This window comes from Saimiri boliviensis, chromosome 4 (assembly GCF_048565385.1).
Source record: "Saimiri boliviensis isolate mSaiBol1 chromosome 4, mSaiBol1.pri, whole genome shotgun sequence".
Lineage (NCBI taxonomy): Eukaryota > Metazoa > Chordata > Mammalia > Primates > Cebidae > Saimiri > Saimiri boliviensis.
In genome coordinates, this window is record NC_133452.1 from 103384186 (window position 1) to 103405405 (window position 21220).

The 21220-nt window shown below is 38.0% G+C and overlaps 1 protein-coding gene across 1 annotated transcript in view; it reads left to right on the top strand.

Moving 5' to 3' along the window:
* The window catches only part of DNAH8 (dynein axonemal heavy chain 8), a 313022-nt gene that overhangs the window by 160320 nt on the left and 131482 nt on the right, over window positions 1-21220 (top strand). The window contains exons 49-57 of the mRNA XM_039467518.2: window positions 722-968; window positions 1092-1333; window positions 1423-1563; window positions 4028-4265; window positions 12505-12647; window positions 13092-13226; window positions 13647-13769; window positions 16456-16669; window positions 19993-20102. Coding sequence (XP_039323452.2) covers window positions 722-968; window positions 1092-1333; window positions 1423-1563; window positions 4028-4265; window positions 12505-12647; window positions 13092-13226; window positions 13647-13769; window positions 16456-16669; window positions 19993-20102 — 1593 coding nt within the window. The remainder of the gene's footprint in view (window positions 1-721; window positions 969-1091; window positions 1334-1422; window positions 1564-4027; window positions 4266-12504; window positions 12648-13091; window positions 13227-13646; window positions 13770-16455; window positions 16670-19992; window positions 20103-21220) is intronic.

Below are 21220 nucleotides of genomic sequence, written 5' to 3' on the forward strand. Positions count from 1 at the left end.
AAACAAACAAACAAACAAAAAATTTAAATCACGTAAAAAAAAAACCCCACAAATAAGTGAGAAAATTTCTATTGTTAACTGAGCCCATTTTGCATATTTTTTGCTACACCTTTTAATTTGCACGGCCATGGCAGACTCTCTAAACTATTCTCTAGTTGCTAGGTCTTTCGTTTTGTCTTTTCCATATTATATTACATGTAGATACTGGACGTAAGTGTAGTAACAGCTTACCTATATTTGGAAAAAATATAAAAATCTTTGAAAAAGTGAAAAAAAAAAAAAAAAAGAAGGCCCCTGTGAAACTGGGATCTTCACTGTGATGCTCTGCGTTGCTGTTTACCATCACTAAGGGGCGATATCATCACATTGGATGCCGAGAAAGTTTGCGCATGGAAAAACTGCTGGTTATAGACCACCATACCAAAATCACAGGAAATCATCATCACACAAGAAACAAAAACTAGACCCTGATTTCATTATTTCCAAAATGTAATTCAGGCTCTACATTGTCATTACTTTATCACTTACATCATTTTATAACGTGGTACTAATTTGCTATGCACATCTAGTAAAACAACGAACACTTTTTACAACTTAAAAATAGTGAACTAGCTACTTTAATGAAGAGTTCATTTAAAGCCTTTAAACTTCAGGTAACTGCTATGAATATCAGCAACAGACTCATAAATTACATTTGTTAATTTACTGGTTAATTGTGTAGTTATATGAGACGTCTCTGGTACGGCATGGCTTGATGACTCTGGGGCCCAGTGGTTCTGGAAAGACAACTGTAATAACGATTCTAATGAAGGCGCAAACGGAATGTGGAAGGCCTCATAGAGAAATGCGAATGAATCCAAAAGCCATTACTGCGCCTCAGATGTTTGGCAGACTGGACACGGCTACCAATGACTGGACAGATGGGATTTTTTCTACTCTGTGGAGAAAAACACTAAAAGCTAAAAAAGGTGTGCACAAACCCTCCTTTGTGATCTTTTTTTCCCTGCCAGCTTATGAAGACAATATTTGTTGATTGTTCCATTTTAATCATTTGCAGATGAAAAGTGATTTTCTGTTTCAATTGTTTGCAGGTGAAAACATTTTCCTCATTTTAGATGGTCCTGTGGATGCCATCTGGATTGAGAACTTAAATTCTGTGTTGGATGATAATAAAACTCTGACGTTAGCGAATGGAGATCGAATTCCCATGGCCCCTAGCTGTAAGCTTCTGTTCGAAGTCCACAATATTGAGAACGCGTCTCCTGCCACAGTTTCTAGGATGGGCATGGTTTATATCAGCAGCTCTGCTCTCAGCTGGAGGCCAATATTACAGGTGGGGCAGAGAGATGGGTAGAAGAACCGTCAGAGTCTCTCCGTTTATTCACTTTCTTAATAAACAGAGATTCTGTTTCTTTGCTGCAGGCATGGTTGAAGAAACGCACTGCACAGGAAGCTGCTGTATTCCACACACTGTATGAGAAAGCCTTTGAAGATACATACACATACATGAAACTAAGTCTCAATCCCAAAATGCAGCTCTTGGAATGCAACTATATTGTGCAAGTAAGATCTTTTTTTCACTAGATTTTGATTTTTTTTTTTCACTCAGTTGTAGTTTACAGCCATCTGAAATAGAAAGTTCAGATAGTCCCTAAGAATCATTTGATAATGTGGCTGTTAAAGCTCTGAGAATTTTGATTCCTATTAAAGATCTTCTTAATGATCTTACTGTTTTCTCTATTATTTTCACTTCCCAGAGGGATGTTGTCAGAGGAAGGGGAATGAACTATCTTTCCCTCTGTCAGGTTTAGTGACCTGTCCCAGAGGGTGTGTCTACTAATGACAGTCAGTAAAATAATTAAAGTAAATTTTTAAATAAATAAAAAGCAACACACACACAAATACTGGAATACTGGTTGAAAGTAAATTTTAAAATACACACACACACACACACACACACACACACACACACACACACACGTATACTGGAATTTGAATACTGGTTCTATCCCAACAGTAGGAAATGATTTCATTGGCTGGGCTCCCTGGCTCACAACTGTAATCCCAGCACTTTGGGAGGCCAAGATGGGTGGATTGATTGAGCTCAGGAGTTCAAGATCAGCTACGGGCAATGTGGAGAAACCCTGTTTCTACAAAATTCAGCCAGGTGTAGTGGTGAGTGCCTGTACTCCCAGCTACTTGGGAGGCTGAGGTGGGAAGATCACTTGAACCTGGAAGGTCAAGTTTGCAATGAGCCAAGATCATACCACTGCATTCCAGCAGGGTTGACAGAGTGAGACCCTGTCTTAAAAAATAAAATAAAAATTAAATTAAATTAAAATTGGTAGCTTCATGGAAAAGAACAGAAAGGCCTGTTGCAATCAAGAAAACTTGCGAGGCAAACTCGGCTTCGCATATTTAGCATATAACAGATAAGAAAAATCTTTTCATAAAAATTATCTGACAAGTAATTTGTAGCATTATTTTTCCCTTCCTTCCTTTCTCCTTCCTTCTTTCCTCTTTCTCCCTTCCCTTCTCTTTTTACTTCTCTTTCTTTCTCTTTCCCTCCCTCCCTTCCTTTCTTCCTCCCTTCCCTTCCTCTCTTTATTTTCTTCCTTCCCTTCTTTCTTTCTTCTCCTCCCTCCCTCCTTTCTTCCTTTCTCTCCCTCTTTCTCTCTTTTCTTTCTCCTTCTTTTCTTTGCTTTCTTCTTCCTTCCTTCTTTTTCTTTCCTTCACTTCCTTCCTGCTTTCCTCTCGCCCTCCCTCTCTCCCTCTTTCTTTCTCTCTCTCTTTTTCTTTCTTTCTCTCTTTTCTTTTGACAAGGCCTTGCTCTGTTGCCCAGGCTGGAATGCAGTGGTGCAATCAATCATAACTCACTGTAACCTTGAAGTCCTGAGCTCAAGCTATTCTCCTGCCTCAGCCCTTGTAGTTGCTGGGGCTCAGGCGTGCACTACCATACCCAGCTAATTTTTGGATTTTTTTTTGTAGAGACAGGGTATCCCTATGTTGCCCAGGTTGGTCTAGGCTCTTGGGCTCAGGCAGTCCTTCTGCCTCAGCCTCCCAAAGTGCTAGAATTGTAGGAATGAGCCACCATGCCCAGCCAGCATTCCTTTTTTTTTCTATTCAATTTTCCCTGTTAGTCTTTGTGTTAAAATGGAACTAATCACAGTTCTTCAAGGGCTCTCCTAATCCTGGTCGATAGGTGATCTCTCCTTAAACATTCTAGAGCTTTGATTCTCAGTTAAGGGATGTCAGTCATTTGTGGGTAGGTTAGAAACAATATATAAGGCCCAAATCAGCGAATTATGTAGTAATTACTTTAAAATGCGTAAGAGAATATTTTATTTTGAAATAATTTTGTTTCCAAAGACCAAGCATGTCTTACTGTAGTTTTCTTTCTGATGCTATAGGGCATTGGCACACTTTTTCTTTAGGGGACAGATGGTGTTAATAAATATTTTGTACAACTCTTTGTCTCAGGCACTCAGCTTTGCTGTTGTAGCACAAAAGCAGCTAGAGACAATGCATAGGTGAATGAGTGTGACTGCACATCAATAAAACTTTATTGACCAAACATTTTGAATGAGTGTGACTGTACTCCAGTATAACTTCATTTGCCAAACATTTCGCTAAGTCCTGCAAAATGTTACAAAGAAATAGAATCTTCGATCTCGAAAATGTGGATAACCAAACTTTAGAAGAACCAGTAGCTACCTTAGCTGCTAACATCTAGTCTAGGCCTTTTGCTTTGCTAGAAGGAAATTGAGACTCAGGTCAGTGGCATGAGCTGGGGGTAGGAACCATACTAGCAGATTTCCAGTTCGCCCTCCTTTCTGCTAGACCATGCTGCCTGTCTAAAGCAGGATAGCCTTGCTTTTATTGCTGTTGGCTGTAGGACAGCGATCAAGCAATAGCTTGAGACATATCTGTTTTCTTTTGTCTGCCTTTCTCCTGTTTAATTATTATTTAAAATTTTTTATTTTCAAAATTTTAATTTAAAAATTTATTTTGTTTAAAACATTTTCAGTCTCTCAATCTTCTGGAAGGGTTAATTCCCTCTAAAGAAGAAGGTGGTGTTTCCTGCGTCGAACATCTTCATAAATTATTTGTGTTTGGCCTGATGTGGAGTTTAGGAGCCCTTCTGGAACTGGAAAGCAGAGAAAAGCTGGAAGCCTTCTTACGGCAGCATGAAAGCAAATTGGACTTACCAGAAATACCTAAGGGCTCAAATCAAACCATGTATGAGTTTTATGTTACTGATTTTGGTAAGCCCACTGAATTATACCTAAAATGAATTTTTTTTTTCAAATGAGAAAAATATAAGCTTTCGTAAACTGTTCTGTGAGGGGATATTAAAACAATTAAGAAAAAGGCTTGCATTTGAAAGAGAGTGGCATTTTGCATGTTAGTTGTGCCAGAACCTGGTATTGAGACTCTTGACTTCTCCTTTTGGAGTGACCTCAGAAGAATCTGGCATAAATAAGTTAGTCATACCTTGCACATCATCTACTTTCTAATGTTGGAAGAGGAAAGGTAGCAGCATGGAGAACACAGATTCTTCATGATCCAAAGCATGCTAATATTCAGAGCAGACCAGCCCCACCCTTCCCTGTTGGAAATGCTGGAATGAGTAGACATGAATGTAGCAGATTCATCAAGGTCCAGTGCTGCCACCTTAGCCCCCCAGCCTTCCACGCATGGCCGAGTCCAGTTCACTGCTCCTTAAAATCAATGCCCTTGAAGTTGGTGCTTTCATCCAGAGCCCAGGCCCCAATTCTTCTAAGTTCCAAAGAGGAAAAAATATGTTTCCTAAAAACTATAATTACCTCTGGTTCTTCCTAAAAGCTCAAAAACAGCAATGGTTGGTTGTTTGTTTTAATGAATAAACTGAAGGATAAATAGAGCAGGAGAGTAGACAGCAATAACAAAATTTGAAAACAAGAAAGCAGAAAGGTAAGTGGCAGTCGATTTAGCACACTGGCAGTGGGAAGAGTTGAGAAGCAATTGAGAAGTGCACAGCACAGGACCTTCAAAGGGCTCAGGAAGTGAAAACTGGGGTGAAGGTTGAGCTAAAAACCACAGGGCTGGTTGTAAGTCTGTTGAAGAAAAAGACCCCTGGGCCACTTTCCAAAGCCCTGCTGCCAGACAATTGGCCTTCTCCACACTAGCAAGACTAAAGAGTTACTGTTTGAATGTGTAAAATAGAGGGTTTTCTAGACTTGGGGGACACCAAGCACATTTAATGGTGGGAGAATCATACTGAAACTGGGGATTAAGTGGAAATTTGTGTTTGCAAGGGACTGAAATAAATAAACTTTTTCATCAGGTCATCTTTAACCAGAATGGCCAATAATTCTATTACATGTGTTAGATGCTGCTAAAAGTTTGTGATAGCAAACAGGAACTCCAACTCAAAATGCAAACTAACAATTAAAGGAATCTTTAAATCTAGTTATGCACTCCCTTAGAATCCAGAGCCCAGCTCTCCACAGAGCTGCCTTCCGAGCAGCACAGAGTTGTATCCTCTTTGAAGGCCCAGATTGCCTCCCTCTGAGCACCTTGTCCTTGGTTAGAGCCCAGGCCCCAAGTTACAGAGAGTGAAATCCATCAACAGCAATTTTCCAACCATGGTTGGAAAATTGGTTAGGGGATTGAGATGGCCTCTAATAAGGATGCCAATAAGATAATTATCTTTCTCTGTGCCGTCAAAAATATACATTGCTACATTTCTTAAAGAGCAGTCCACTGATGTTTGTGGCATTTTCTTCCAAGTAGCTAGAACTGGTTCTATAAGTTTAGACAATGGTGTTTTCTTATATTTAATGGCGGTGTTAACAAAAGGTTGACAACAATCTAGACTCATATTCCTTCTTCAGGATGGTCCTGTAATGTTTTGTTGACTAAACTATTGAGGGGTTCTAGGCATTCGATCTTGCCACTCTAAATAACTACTTCTGATGAAATTCATTTGCCTGAGCATTTGTGGCCATGAAATGAACTAAGATATTACATACTTAGTGGTTATTTAGGGCTCTAACGTGTCCACTCCAGATGACTTCTAGCCAATCCTTTCTTAGCTCATTCTTAATCCATCCTTTTTATTTTTTCATGGACGTTAACATCTTTGGAGAAAATGTTATTCTAGATTTAAAATTAAATAAGGAGGCTTATACTTCCAGACAAGATGGCATAGTAGGGACTGGGTTTAACCTCTTATATTAGAAAGATAGAAAACTGGACAGAATGTGTAAAACATTTTTTCGGACATTGGACAAGAGGCAGCACAGGACAGAAATCTTGGAGGGAAGTGTAACAAGATGATTGCGCTAGTTTACTGCATGAATGAAGTTTGAAGCAGCAGCTTAGGGAGGGGAAGAAGATCAAACAGAATTGGCTGTCTCACCAAAATGTGGAGGCAGAGGTTGATTTGAGGCCAAGGTGGCTGGAATTTTCAGGGCAGAGCACCAGAGAGAGGAGGAATCTGCATAGAGAAGAAGCGTCAGAGAACAACAGAAATGGATAGACAAATCCACAATTATAGTAAAGGTGTCAATATTCTGAATAACTGATAGGCCAAGTAGACAAAATTAGTAGTATATGCAAGATTTTAACAGCACTATCAATATCCCTAATTCAAAATTATGCTCCAGCCCAAAATAGCAGAATATACATTCTTTTCAAGTACACATTAAACAGTTACCAAGATATTCTGGGTCATATAATAATTTTCAATAGGGAGACTTTACAGCACTTTTATGTCCGTATTAGAAAAGAAGAAAGGTCTCAAAACAATGATTTCAACTTCTTCCTTAATAAATTAGAAAAAGAAGAGCAAATTAAACCCAAGTAAGTAGAAGAAAGAACAATGATCAAAGCAGAAATCAATGAAACAGAAAATAGAACAGCAACAGAAAAAACTCAGTGAAACCAAAAGATGGATCTGAAAAGATCAATCAAATAAATCTCTTATTAGAGACATCAGACCAAAGAGAAGACATACCTTACCATTGTCTAGGATGAAAGAGAGAACATCACTATAGACCCCACAAACATTAAAAACATGAAGTGAGTCTTAGAAACAACTTTACAAAAACATATTTGATAATGTAGATGAAATGGACACATTCCTTGAAAGATACAGACTACCAAACATTATCAAGAAAAACTAGATATTGTGCAGCATGGTGAATAAAGTTAATAACAATGTGTGTACATTTCAAAATTGCTAAGAGAGTAAATTTCAAATATTTTCAACAAAAAAAGTGACAAGCATTTGAGGTGATTGGTATGTTGATTTGCTAATAATTCCACATTGTAGCCATAAACCATAACATTATTTTGTTCCTCTTAAATATATATAATTATAATTTTTCAATTTATAATAAAATTTAAAAAGAAGAAATATATATCCTAAATAGCCCTATATCTACTAAAGAAATTGAATTTGTAGTTAAAATCCTTCCTACAAAGAAAAACTCCAGGCTCTGATGATTTTATTGGTGAATTCTACCAAATATTTAAGGAAGAAATAATACCAACTGTGCACAAACTCTTCCAAAAGATATAAAACATACAATAAGAAGATACACTTCTGAACCCTTTCCATAAGGACAGTGTTACCCTGATACCAAAACCAGAGAAAGACATTCCAAGAAAAAAAAAATAGACCAATATTCCTCAGGAACATTGACACAAATTTTTAAATAAAATTATAACAAACTAGTAGTATACAAAAAGGCTAACATATGAAGTCCAACTGTGGCTTTTATTCTAGAAATGGAAGCTCAACATTTAAAAGCTGATCAATTTTTTTTTTTTTTTTTTTTTTTGTTTTTTTTTTTTAGAATGTTTTATTTTTAGAATAAGGTGAATTAATACATGGCAAGGGTTTAGAATAGTTCCTAGGCATTCTTATTACTAGTGTTGCTTTTGTTATTAAAATTTGGTAGGTGGTGTTATTTTCTCCTTGAGCAGAGAGGGTACGTCTTGATCAATAATATATCTTTCCAAACATATATCATAGTGCAGGGCACAATAATATATGAATTACATTTCAATCTTTGACTAGATTTTTAAAATATTGGGTAATATTTAAAATCCTAGTAGAAATTCTTGTCTCTACCCTGTAGACAATGCAAGTGTACACATTTGTGCTCAACTGATCTTTAAAGAATACCTTTAGGAATAGGTAATCTTGCAAAAGAAAGCTTATAGTATCCTTTGAAGGGCTGAGTGATTTAATCAAAGGATATGTTCCTTTTTTCCAGTGGCTGTCAATCTAAGAAGTACCTTTTTATATGTTGGGTATCAGTAGGTGGGACTTTTTTTTTTTTTTTTTCTTTTTTTTTTTTTTATTGCATTTTAGGTTTTGGGGTACATGTGATGAACATGCAAGATTGTTGCATAGGTACACACATGGCAGTGTGCTTTGCTGCCTTCCGTCCCCTCACCTGTATCTGTCATTTCTCCCCATGCTATCTCTTCCCACCTCCCCACCCCTGCCCCTCCCCCATTTCCCCCCAACAGACCCCAGTGTGTAGTGCTCCCCTCCCTGTGTCCATGTGTTCTCATTGTTCAACACCCGCCTATGAGTGAGAATATACGGTGTTTGATTTTCTGCTCTTGTGTCAGTTTGCTGAGAATGATGGTTTCCAGGTTCATCCATGTCCCTATAAAGGACGTGAACTCATTGTTTTTGATGGCTGCATAATATTCCATGGTGTATATGTACCACATTTTCCCTATCCAGTCTATCATCGTTGGGCATTTGGGTTGGTTCCAGGTCTTTGCTATTGTAAACAGTGCTGCAATGAACATTCGTGTGCACGTGTCCTTGTAGTAAAATGATTTATAATCCTTTGGATATATACCCAGTAATGGGATTGCTGGGTCAAATGGGATTTCTATTTTTAAGTCCTTGAGGAATCGCCACACTGTCTTCCACAATGGTTGAATTAATTTACATTCCCACCAACAGTGTAAAAGTGTTCCTATTTCTCCACATCCTCTCCAGCATCTGTTGTTTCCCGATTTTTTAATGATCGCCATTCTAACTGGTGTGAGATGGTATCTCAATGTGGTTTTGATTTGCATTTCTCTGATGACCAGTGATGATGAGCATTTTTTCATATGTTTGTTGGCCTCCTGTATGTCTTCTTTTGTAAAGTATCTGTTCATATCCTTTGCCCATTTTTGAATGGGCTTGTTTGTTTTTTTCTTGTAGATCTGCTTTAGTTCTTTGTAAATTCTGGATATCAGCCCCTTGTCAGATGGGTAGGCCACAAAAATTTTTTCCCATTCTGTTGGTTGCCGATTCACTCTACTGACTGTTTCTTTTGCCGTGCAGAAGCTGTGGAGTTTGATTAGGTCCCATTTGTCTATTTTGGCTAAAAGCTGATCAATTTAATCTTCTGTATTAGACTAAAAACTAAACAAGCCATAAACAGTCATCTTAATGGACGAAGAAAAGCATTTGGCAAAATTTAACTCTCTTTTGTGATAAAATAGGAACTTTGTTATTGGGACAAAGAACATCTACAAAAAATCTAAGGCTAATGTTATACGTAATGGTAAACCACCAAATACATCCTTCCCAAGATCAGGAACAAAACAAGGTTGTCTTTCTCACCTCTATTCATCTTCATTTCTATTCAACACTTACTAGAAATTCAGCAGTGCGATGGGGGGAGAAAAATTAAATGTCTATAGATTAGAAAAGAAAAAGTCGAGTTCTCTTTATTTGCAGATGACATGACCATCTGTGGAATCTTCAAAAAGTTATTAACCACTAAAGGAGTTTAGAAGGTCACTGGACAAAAGGGCCATGAAGTATGATAAGTTCTATTTCTATATGCTCACAACAAACAATTGAAAATTGAAGTTTAAAAACATCAGTTAAAATAGAATGCAAGGCTAGGCACGGTGCCTTATACCTATAATCCCAGAACTTTGGGATGCCAAGGGGGGCGGCTCACCTGAGGTCAGGAGTTTAAGACCAATCTGGCCAACATGATGAAACCCTGTCTCTACTAAAAAAAATATTTAAAAAATTAGCTAGGCATTGTGGTGCATGCCTGTAATCCCAGCTACTCAGGAGGCTGAGGCACGAGAATTGCTTGAACCCAGGAGGTGGAGGTTGCATTGAGCTGAGAGTGTGCCACTGCACACTGGGAGGCAGAGTGAGACTCTGTCTTAAAAACAAATAAAAATAGAATCTAAAAGAGAATACTTAGGAATAAATTTAATAAAATATGTGTAAGATCCGTACACTAAAACTGTAAAACTACACTGAGAGAAATTAAAGAAGGCCTAAATAAGGGGACAGATCTTATTTAAACTTTATTTAAAGATTATTTTTTATTTTAAATAGCAAAATCTAGCCAGTGCAATGGGGGGAAATAACTCTTTTTCTATTTAAAACTCTTAAGAAAATGAAAAGTCCAACCACAGACTGTAAAGAACTGTTTGAAACATAAGTATCTGATAAAAAAAAAGTTATCCAGACTATGTTAAGAACTCTTATAATCCAATAACTATCAATAGGCAACCAATCTAAATTTAAAAATGGATGGGAAATTTCAAATGATACTTCACTAAATAAGATATGTAAAAGGTGAAGAAAGCATGTAAAAGATATTCAACATCACTGGTCATCAGGGAAATGCAAATTAAAACCATAATGGAGGCCTGGTGCAGTGACTCACTCTTGTAATCCCAGCACTTTGGGAGGCCAAGGTGGACAGATCACTTGAAGTCAGCAGTTTGACACCAGTCTGGTCAACATGGTGAAACCTTGTCTCTACTAAAAATACAAAAACTAGCCAGGCATGGTGGTGAGTGCCTGTAATCCCATCTACTCAGGAGGTTGGCAGGAAAATCACTTGAACCCGGAGGTAGAGACTGCAGTGAGCCGAGATGGCACCACTACACTCCAACCTGGGCCACAGAGTCAGACCTTGTCTCAAAAAAACAAAAACAGAAACAAGAAATCCCCACAATGGGATATCATCACACAGCCACTGGAATGTCTACAGTTAAAAAGGTTAATAATGTCAAATATTAGTGAGATAATAGAGCATCCAGAGCTCTCATATACTACAAAATGGCACAGCCACTTTGGAAAAGAGTTTGGCAGAGTTTTAGAAGTTAAACATACTTATTTTTGCTTACTTTATCAAGAAAATATGACATTGGGGTTATTACTCCAACGATGAATATTTGGTTTGCCAATATCAAATGTGTGCTCTCTTTCCATGCATTCTGTGTACACTGTAGCTTTTTGGCATAATTCTGAATCATTGTATAATCTTTTTGAAGACATTTAAAATAGAGGCTAAACTAATCAATGAAAGTAATTCAATCTGAATGACAGTGGTAGGAATAACACTAATACAATTTGTCTAGCAACAGCAATAGTATGGTACTGTAGATTGTAAGGAACATCCAGAGATGGCTAAAATGTAAATAGATTTTTGAAATCAATTTCTTAAGGCAAAAATTCTATATCTATCTAGTAAACGATTGACTCTTTTTTTGGTCTTTCCCAGCTTTTCAGTTGATGTGGCTTTTCTGCTCGGTATCCTTTACATTATTGGTTTTACTACCAGCTGATTTTAATTCCATTTCAGGCTAGATTTCTCTAGATGGGCGACTTAGCAATTTAAAAGTCAACTTTACAAAATATAACAGATGCTGGGGAGCCTGTAGAGAAAAAGGAATGCTTCTACACTGTTAGTGTGAATGTAAATTAGTTCAGCCATTGTGGAAAGCAGTTTGGTGATTAAACCAGACCTACCATCCGACCTACCAATCTCATTATTGGGTATATACCCAAAGGAACGTAAATTGTTCTTTGCAGCACTATTCACAATAGAAAAGACATGGAATCAACTTAAATGCACATCAGTGGTAGACTGGATAAAGAAAATGTGATATATATACATCATGGAATACTATGAAGCCATAAACAATATGAGATTATGTCCTTTGAAGAAACATGGGTGGGGCTGGAAGCCATTATCCTAAGCAGACTAACTCAGGAATAGAAAATCAAATACTGCATATTTTCACTTACAAGTGGGAGCTAAATATTGAGTACACAGGGATGCAAAGAAAGAACAACAAACACTGGGGCCTACTTGAAGATTGGGGGTGGGAGGAGGTGAGGATCAAAACACTACCTACTGGACACTGTGCTTATTACCTGGTGATGAAATCATCTGTACACCAAACCCCTGTGACAAGCAATTTACCTATGTAAAAAACCTACATGTGTATCACTGAACCTAAAAGTTTTTTTTAAAAAAGCTGACTTTATGAAAAAGGGAAAAAAATTATCAAATGCCATAGACATAAGATAAGCAAATATGTTAACGTGTTTTAGGAAAAACATTTTAAATGTTTATATGATTCTATTGATTGTTTATAGCACTTAATATTTTGGTATTATGAGATAACTTTTGTAGAAGATAGTTCTATTAAGATGAAATTTTACTTATGCTATAGGTGATTGGGAGCACTGGAATAAGAAACTTCAGCCGTATTATTATCCAACTGACAGTGTTCCAGAATATGCATCAATTTTGGTTCCAAATGTTGACAATGTTAGAACAAATTTTTTGATAGACACCATTGCAAAACAACATAAAGTAAGTTTAATAGATAGTTGCTTAAATGATCACAAACCACATAAGAAACACAACCCTTTTCACACACTACAGATAGAAAAATCAAATTCCAACACAAGGGCCTGTAGGTAGTGTCATTTGAGGGAAACACCAAGGAGATACTCCAACTCAGTAGCCTCTGAACTGCTGACTCCAGGTTGCTAAGGAAAGTGGGTGTCTGCTTACAAAGTCTCTTTCGTATTCCTGAGGCCAGGGGAATATGCAACCATATTTTCTTCCAGCACTTTTATCGTACACGTTTTACGCTTAAATCTGTAATACAACTGGGACTTATTTTGATGTAGATGTAATTCTAAAAAGTTATTAAAAATTATGTTAATTTATAGAAGACTAATGTAGAATCATAAGATACTTGAAACTAAACATGTTGTAACACATTTCAACGTGATTATTCTATGATTGCAGGCTGTTTTGCTCACAGGAGAGCAGGGAACTGCAAAAACTGTCATGATTAAGGCCTATTTGAAAAAATACGATCCTGAAATACAGCTATCTAAAAGTTTAAACTTTTCATCTGCCACAGAACCAATGATGTTTCAGGTAAAATCCATCCTTTGCTGTAATATTATAAACATAATACATTTTAAATTAGTGGTTACAATAAAATGTGTACACATATAAAATGTAACAATATTATATATTTGAAAGAAATCATGCTGCACTTGGCATTCAGCTATTTAGCTTTCCTAAGGCTAAGGTTGAAGCCAAATCCAAATAGCCTAGTTTGACCTAATATTGAGACTGGGGCCGAACGTTGGAGCATATCTATTGTAATGTAAATGAAGGATAACACTCGAATGCCTTATTTTTTAAAAACTTAACAACATATATTTTAATGATCCTATGTATACTTATTAAATGCATAAGTAAATTATATTTCCACTTTGACAAGAATACTCATATTTTTAGAAATATGGATTAAAATCTAACACATAAGACAAACCGTTTCCTTCTCTCTAGAGAACAATTGAAAGCTATGTGGATAAGCGAATGGGAAGCACATATGGGCCACCAGGAGGGAGAAAAATGACTGTGTTTATTGATGATATTAATATGCCTGTGATTAATGAGTGGGGAGATCAGGTATGACTGAAATATCTTATATAGGTGATCCTGAATTTGTATTTTTATGTATACATATATATAAATGTTAATAACTTGGTTGAAAACGTCATGTTTTTAAGTCTACTGTCAATCTTCAGTGTTTTTTTGACTTTTCTGTTATAGCTGACTTTCTCCCTTCTTGAAATCTCTGCATCTTGAAATCTCTGCATGCTTTTTTTTTTTTTTTTTTTTTTTTAGACAGAGTCTTGCTCTGTTGCCCAGGCTCAAGTGCAGTGGCATGATCTCATCTCACTGCAACCTCTGCCTCCCAGGCTCAAGCAGTTCTCCCTGCTTCAGCCTTCCGAGTAACTGGGATCACAGGCGCCCACCACCACGCCTGGCTAATTTTTGTATTTTTAGTAGAGACAGGGTTTCATCATGTTGGCCAGGCTGGTATTGAACTCCTGACTTCAGGTGATACTCCTTCCTGGGCCTCCCAAAGTGCTGGGATTTCAGGCGTGAGCCACTATGCTCAGCTCCCACGTGGTTTTCTGCAACAAATGCCTCCTGTCTCTTTGGCTACTTGACTTCAGTATCTTTTCTTAACTTCTCTCTTCTGCCTTTCCCCAGGGTTTTATCAGTGCTCTAATCTCTTCCTCGGCATAATCTCTGAGGAGCACCTGATGTTCAAAAAAACAAAAACAAAAAATGGAAACCAAACAACTATTTATTTATTTAACTGTGCCACACACCATGGTCCTAGTTGTGATCATCTATCAACCTAGGTCACTCCCCATTAGAAGACCTTACCGATGTTGCCAGAAGTTCTCATGCTCCTGGTGGAATGCCCAATACCTCCCTCCCACCAACACACTGCCTCATTGACACCATCTACTTTAGTTCTACCAGGATGGGTCCCATTCTGCTGTTTACCCTGTTCACCTTAGACACATGTAAAAGCTCAGTACTCATCCTGAGGCAAAAAAAAACAAACAGTTCTGTATGGCCTGTGTCTGCTCCAAGGCAGATAGACCTCAGCAGTTCCTGGAGGACAAGGAGGGTGGAGGCATGTTTAGATCAGGTTCAGGCTTATCTTCCGTAAGCTGAAGTGCTCCTGAATTCCAAACTCACGTATCCAACTAGGGATGTCTGGTTGGATCGCAAACTTAACACCTCCAACACCTCCTCCTCCAACAGTCTTCTCTCTCTCGGCAAATAGCACCTCCACATTCACATGCGGGAAAATCATGTTGATTCTACCTTCACACTGTGTCTAAAATTTGACTACTGCTCATCACCTCCATTGCTACCACCTGGTGCCAGCAACCACCAGCTCTCTTCTTGATCATTACAAATGCCTCCTCACTGTCTCCTGTTTCCCTCACCCCTCTCAGCTTGTTCTCACATCATCAACCAATTAAAACAAGAGTCAGATCACCACACACTCTTCTGCTCAAATCCTCCAAAGAGACTTGTAAAGTATAAATACCTAAATCCTTACCATGACCCAAAACCCTACACATTTCGACATCATCTCCCTCTTCCCATGACTCTTCGCTTATGCCACATTTACTGATCTTTGTATACACTGGATATGATGTTCACTCAGGACCTCTGCATTTGCAGTTTCCTCTGCCTAGAATGCTCTTTCCCTAGGTATTGAACTGGACTGTTTTCTCACCTTCTTCAGATCTTGGCTTATATGTCATGTCAGGTGAAGCCTCCCCTGCTCTCCTTGAGTCACATCCTTGAGCACCTCCTATATTCTACAAAGGTCTGAGAGTATACCATTTTATTTGCATACCAACATGTATCTCTACATCTTGTCTCTCACCATTAGAATGTGTGCTTCGTGAAGACAGAAAATTTTGTCTGTGCTACAAGAGAGGCTGGCACACAGTAGTCATTCATGAAATGTTAGTTGAATGAAAGATTGTTACATTTGAGGTGCTTGTGTGGTATTCACTAAGAGATGCTCAATAAAGACTTGAATATACAGGTGTAGAGCTTAGAAGGGAATCTAAAGCTAGAGTTACAGATTTGAGATTCTTTAGAAGGTAAAGTTGAGATGGCATTCCTTGGAATAATGGGAAGAGGAAAGAGCCCAGGATGGAACCCTGGAGAACAGTTATATGTGAGGGATGGGTGGACGAAGAGTGGCTTAGGCAGTGACCCTGGAGTCCTGAGGTGGACCTGGAAAAAAAAAAGTCTCTGAAACGAAGAGAGGAAACATTTTCAAGGAGGGGAGTTGGCAGTATTGGAGGCTGCAGAGGAGATAAGATGAGAACATAAAACCAAAAACCACAAGAGTCAGTAATATGATATTGAAAGCTCAGGACTGAAACCATCCTACGGTCTGATCTGAAGGTTTTTAAGTGTTGAATTTTGAGTATGAAAGATGTATGCAGCAAACCTTGCTGTAACTTGGACTACTAATGTAATTTAACCAAATATAACTCATGTATCTAAATTTATTTGGAAATTAGTTTGATCAGTGTAGTGAAGGGCACCTTGGACTTGAACCATGCGTGTTTAACTTACGATCTGGAGTTCATGAGTGGCATAATTTAAGTCAAATTACCTTGAAGGTGATCATCAACATTCACAAACACTTCATTGATAAGAGTGGAATGTTTTCTTCTAATCTCATTTGTACTGTTTTATTGAAGTTATGGAGGAATATGATAGTGCTATGTTACAAAAATATTGCTGTGTGAAATTTCAGATAACTAATGAGATTGTGCGACAGATGATGGAAATGGAAGGAATGTACAGCTTGGACAAGCCTGGAGACTTCACTACTATTGTTGATGTGCAGCTCATAGCAGCAATGATCCACCCTGGAGGTGGTCGAAATGATATTCCACAACGTTTAAAAAGACAATTTACTGTGTTTAATTGTACATTGCCTTCAAATGCTTCAATAGACAAAATTTTTGGTATGAATATTCTTAGTGTTTAATTATTTTGTTGCATTACATAATGGATGTAAACCACACATAACTTCATTTAAGAGTCAGGCTCTGTCTAAAGTGGGTTAGGTATGTGAAATGGAGAACTAAATACCAGGAAAGAGGGACTAAATGCTAACATGACCCATTCTTATAGCCTATTCTAAGACTCAGAGATATTTAGAAATAGGCTTTTTGAAAGTTAGCATTAGACGTAAGGAACCTTTGTGTTTTGGTTTTCAGGATATGGTTAATCAGAGAAATTCGGGCTAATGAATGACAATACAAAGATCAGAGATTAATGGTATATTATACAAAGTCAAATGTAGCACTTCAATATGTTAATGAAAATTAGATTCTTGACATCAAATGTGACATCAAATCACATAAATTGTACTATCACAACTTATGTATAGACCAGGCCATGCCTATAATCTTAGCACTTTGGAAGACCAAGGTGGGAGGATTTCTGGAGGTCAGGAGTTCAAGACCAGCCTGGATACATAGAGAGACTTGATTTCTACAGAAAGTTTAAAAGATTAGCTGGGCATGGTGGCACACGTCTGTAGTCCTAGCTACATGGGAGGCTGAGGCCAGCGGATAGCTTTGACTCTAGGAGGTTGAGGCTGCAGTGAGCTATGATCATATCGCTATATTCGAGCCTGGGTTAGAGTAAGATCCTGTCTAAAAAAACCAAGAAACAAACCCCCAAGCCCCCCAAGACCTCTTACATACATACGTGAGAAGCAGACCCATGCATATAAGAACGTTAATTATTTGATACAGGAAGTACTGTAGTCAGAAGGGAAAGGGTAGACTTTTAACAAGTAGTTCTGGGATACTTAGTAATTCTTATAGGGAAATGATTGAATTTAGACAGCTACTTCATGCCAAGAACAAGATCAACTACAGATGAATTAAGGACCTGAATGTGGAAGGCAAGGCTATAAAACATTTGGAAGAAAATATACGGAAATAGCTGAGTGACCTCTGAGTAAGAAAGGACTTCATAAATGAGACTCAGAAAGCACAAAAATAAAGAAAAAATATACAACTGTGACTAGATTAAAATGTAAAACTTCTCTACATTAAAAAATAACATTAAGAAAGTGAAAAGACAAGCCTCAAAGTGGAAGAAAAATTTTAACATATATAATAACGCAAAATTTGTATTCCGAATATTTAGAGAAATCCTATAAATCAGTCAAGAAAAGTGAACAACCTGATATAAAAATGAGCAAACAATTAAGGCACTTTAAAAAGAGGAAACTAGCCAACAAACAAAGTAAAACTGGAAAACATCATTAGTATTCAGGAAAATACAATTGAGAAACAGCAAGCAATACCATTTCATACCTACTAGATTAATAAAAATAAAAAATTCTGACAAAATCAAACATTGGTGAGAATGTGAAGCAACTGAGACTCTCATTGCCTGCTGGTAGGAGTGTCAATTGCTACAAACCCTTTGAATAACAATTTGGCATTACTGCTGGTAAAATAGGGCATGTGCCCGTCCCTAGCAGTTCCACTTCTAGCTTTATACCAAATTATCATTTTTTAAAATGGTTTGGACTTTCTGAGTCTCAAGAAGTTCTTTTCTATCCAGACATCATACAAGTATTCTCTTATGTTTTCTTCCAGACATTGTATAGTTTTGCCTTCCATATCTGGGGCCTCAATCCATTTGTAGTTGATTTTTCACATGCATGCCAGCAGACCCATACAAGAGTGTTCATAGTGCAATATGCATGATGGCAGAAACATGAAATAATCCAGCTATTTATCATCAGTAAAACTGGGTAAATGCATTCCATCACAAGCACACAGTGGCCTGCTATGCAGCAGTGAAAATGAATGAATACAGTTCCATGCTTCACCATGGATGAAGCCCAGAAATACAATGCTGAATGGAAGAAGCAGATCACAGGAAAAATATAATTCCACTAAACTGAATTTCAAAAGTTTTTTTTAAAAAAAGTTCAAAAGTTCAAAAACCTAAGTGGTGAAGCTATAAAGAAAAGCAAGTTACTGATTATGTTCAAGTTGGAGAAGTGGTGACCTCTGGTGGAAGGGAGGAGTTGTGAGCAAGGATGAATGTACAGGGGTTTCTAATGTGCTGGGCAAGATTGTATTTATCAGTCTGGTGCCCTGTACGTGAGGGTTTGCTTATTTGTTAATCTTGTTTGACATACTCTTTGGTATGACTGATACATTTAAACAAATATGGAAAATAAACCAACCAGAAATTGAGCATCGGAGAATTGAAATAACTGCCCAATCAAGGCCTTTTAGCTAGAGCATGGCAGAGGGGTGGTGCTAATCCCCATCTCATGCTTCTTATAACATGTTTGTCCCACAGGAAGCTAGAAATCTAGAATATAGGATTTCAGGAAGCAAAAGGGCCTTACAGGCATTTAGCACAATCGACCGTGATTTGGAGGAAAATGTCATGTTTCCAGGGTGATTCTTCAATCAGTGTGAACAAACTCCAGTTCCTTGAGTCTCTATTCTTCATAAGCCTGTTCTGCATCTCTAAGAAGATAATCATATTTCTATTCCTCTGAAAAATACCATGCTCAGAACTGAACACACTATGCAGCGTGTAGTCTCGCTGGAGTGAAGCAGAGTAAATCTTTCTACAGTCTAAAAGATATTTTGAGACTTTAAGGAGAGTCTATAAACCTACACCCCAGTCTTTCTGAGAGTGATGATAACAGTCAGACCATCACTATGTTGGGTGTTCCCTAGGAATGTTACATGTCTAGCCCAGGCCAGAGTGGTGACTGACTGTAGGCTGGAAAAAAATGGTCCTGATTGCAGTTCTGCCAATACCAATCCATGTGACCTTGAACAATCGACTTCGCATGTCTGGGCCTGGTCTCCTTCTCTGTAAGATGAGGGAGATATCTCTAGGCTCACATATGCTTCAGGGTGAATACTGATTTCCAGACTCTAGGGCCAGGTTGCTTGGGTTCACATCTCAAATTTGTGTGCATGCAAGCCGTGTAAACTTGAACGAGTTACTAAGCTCATATTAAAATGGGACTAGTAATAACAATATCTACCTTGTATTCTTTCTTGTAGGGTGCTGGGTAGGGGCTTAAATGAGTCAATACATATAAAATACTTATCACTGCATACTAAGCTTGGCTTGATCCACTACTGATTCCCAGTCTTAGTTGATCCCTTGAGAGAGATTCTGAACAACACTCAGCGTAGTCAGCCTTGTAATGATTTGTTCACTGGGATAAACATATACTTTGAAATCTTTTACTAAGCTTATACCTTCAATCCTGCTTATCTTTCAGGAATTATTGGATGTGGATACTTTGATCCTTGTAGAAGTTTCAAGCCTCAAATATGTGAGATGATTGTGGATTTAGTCTCAGTGGGCAGAGTGCTGTGGCAATGGACTAAGGTACAGAATGGTTTGTTGTCAATAACTTTTAAGAAGGCAACTGTTATTCAGCCCTAGTTCTCACCTCGTGGCTCATTAAGTTATCATAATATCATATGTAGTGGTGTTTTTTTGGAGAAGACAAATTAGGTGCTCAAATAGATTTATGACACCTTTTCCTTCCAGGGAGCAAATGTTCTGACTAAATGGTGCTTTCCATATGTATGAGATGTTACTGTAAACCAGACATGACATCCAAGACAAAGTAGAATTTTGCTGAAATGAGAACACTGCATTTCCACTTGCTACTGTGATTTGTAAATCTTTGTTTGCATTATCTGTCTCCCTCCACCAAACTATGTCAGACACTCAAATGCTTATTGACTGACTGAATACATGGATTTCCATATATTCTCAGCCAACTAGGACTTGAAGTCTAACTTGTGTGTTTCTCTGAGCTGGAGCATGAGTTAGTAAATGGATGGAAGTGTTCTTAACAAAAATTGGCTAGATTTGCATACACAAGTCAGTGTCCTAAGTAAAGCTCAGCACACCTGCAGCTTTCCCCAGATGACTTAAGGCAGTACTCATAAAAAGGCACTTAGGTATAGGTCTGAGATAAAAACGAGGTTGACGTATTTGACAAAAAGTCATGAAGGAGATAGGGATCAGTTGTTGTAATTCACTACACATCCATTAGGCCAATTACACACATGTGGCAGGTGCTTGTCTCCTGGGAAACCTGGAGTATGCCAGCCTTTCAGATTCCTAGGTAGACTGGGGGATTTCTAGATACAGAAGTATCAGAAGAGGAATTTGGGGTTTCTTATGAGATGCTCTTCCACGTGGCCACCTTCAGTGATGAGCGTGGGGCCCTGCTCCTTGCCAACACAGGGCCTTTGCAAGTGCCATTGTGCCTCTTTTAAAGAAAGTCCAAAATGAGTGGCAAGGACTGAGCGTCTGAAATAGTTCTCTGTGGTAAGATGTATGTGGTTTCCCGTAGAACTGTCGTTCAATTTAATGTGCTTATATGTGTAGTTTTCTGAAAGGCTTTGCCCTGCCAGGTGTCTCTCCATCAGTTTCTTTTGTTATTTGGATGTTTCCTGGCTCCACATCCTCAGCGTCTTTGCTTTACCTCT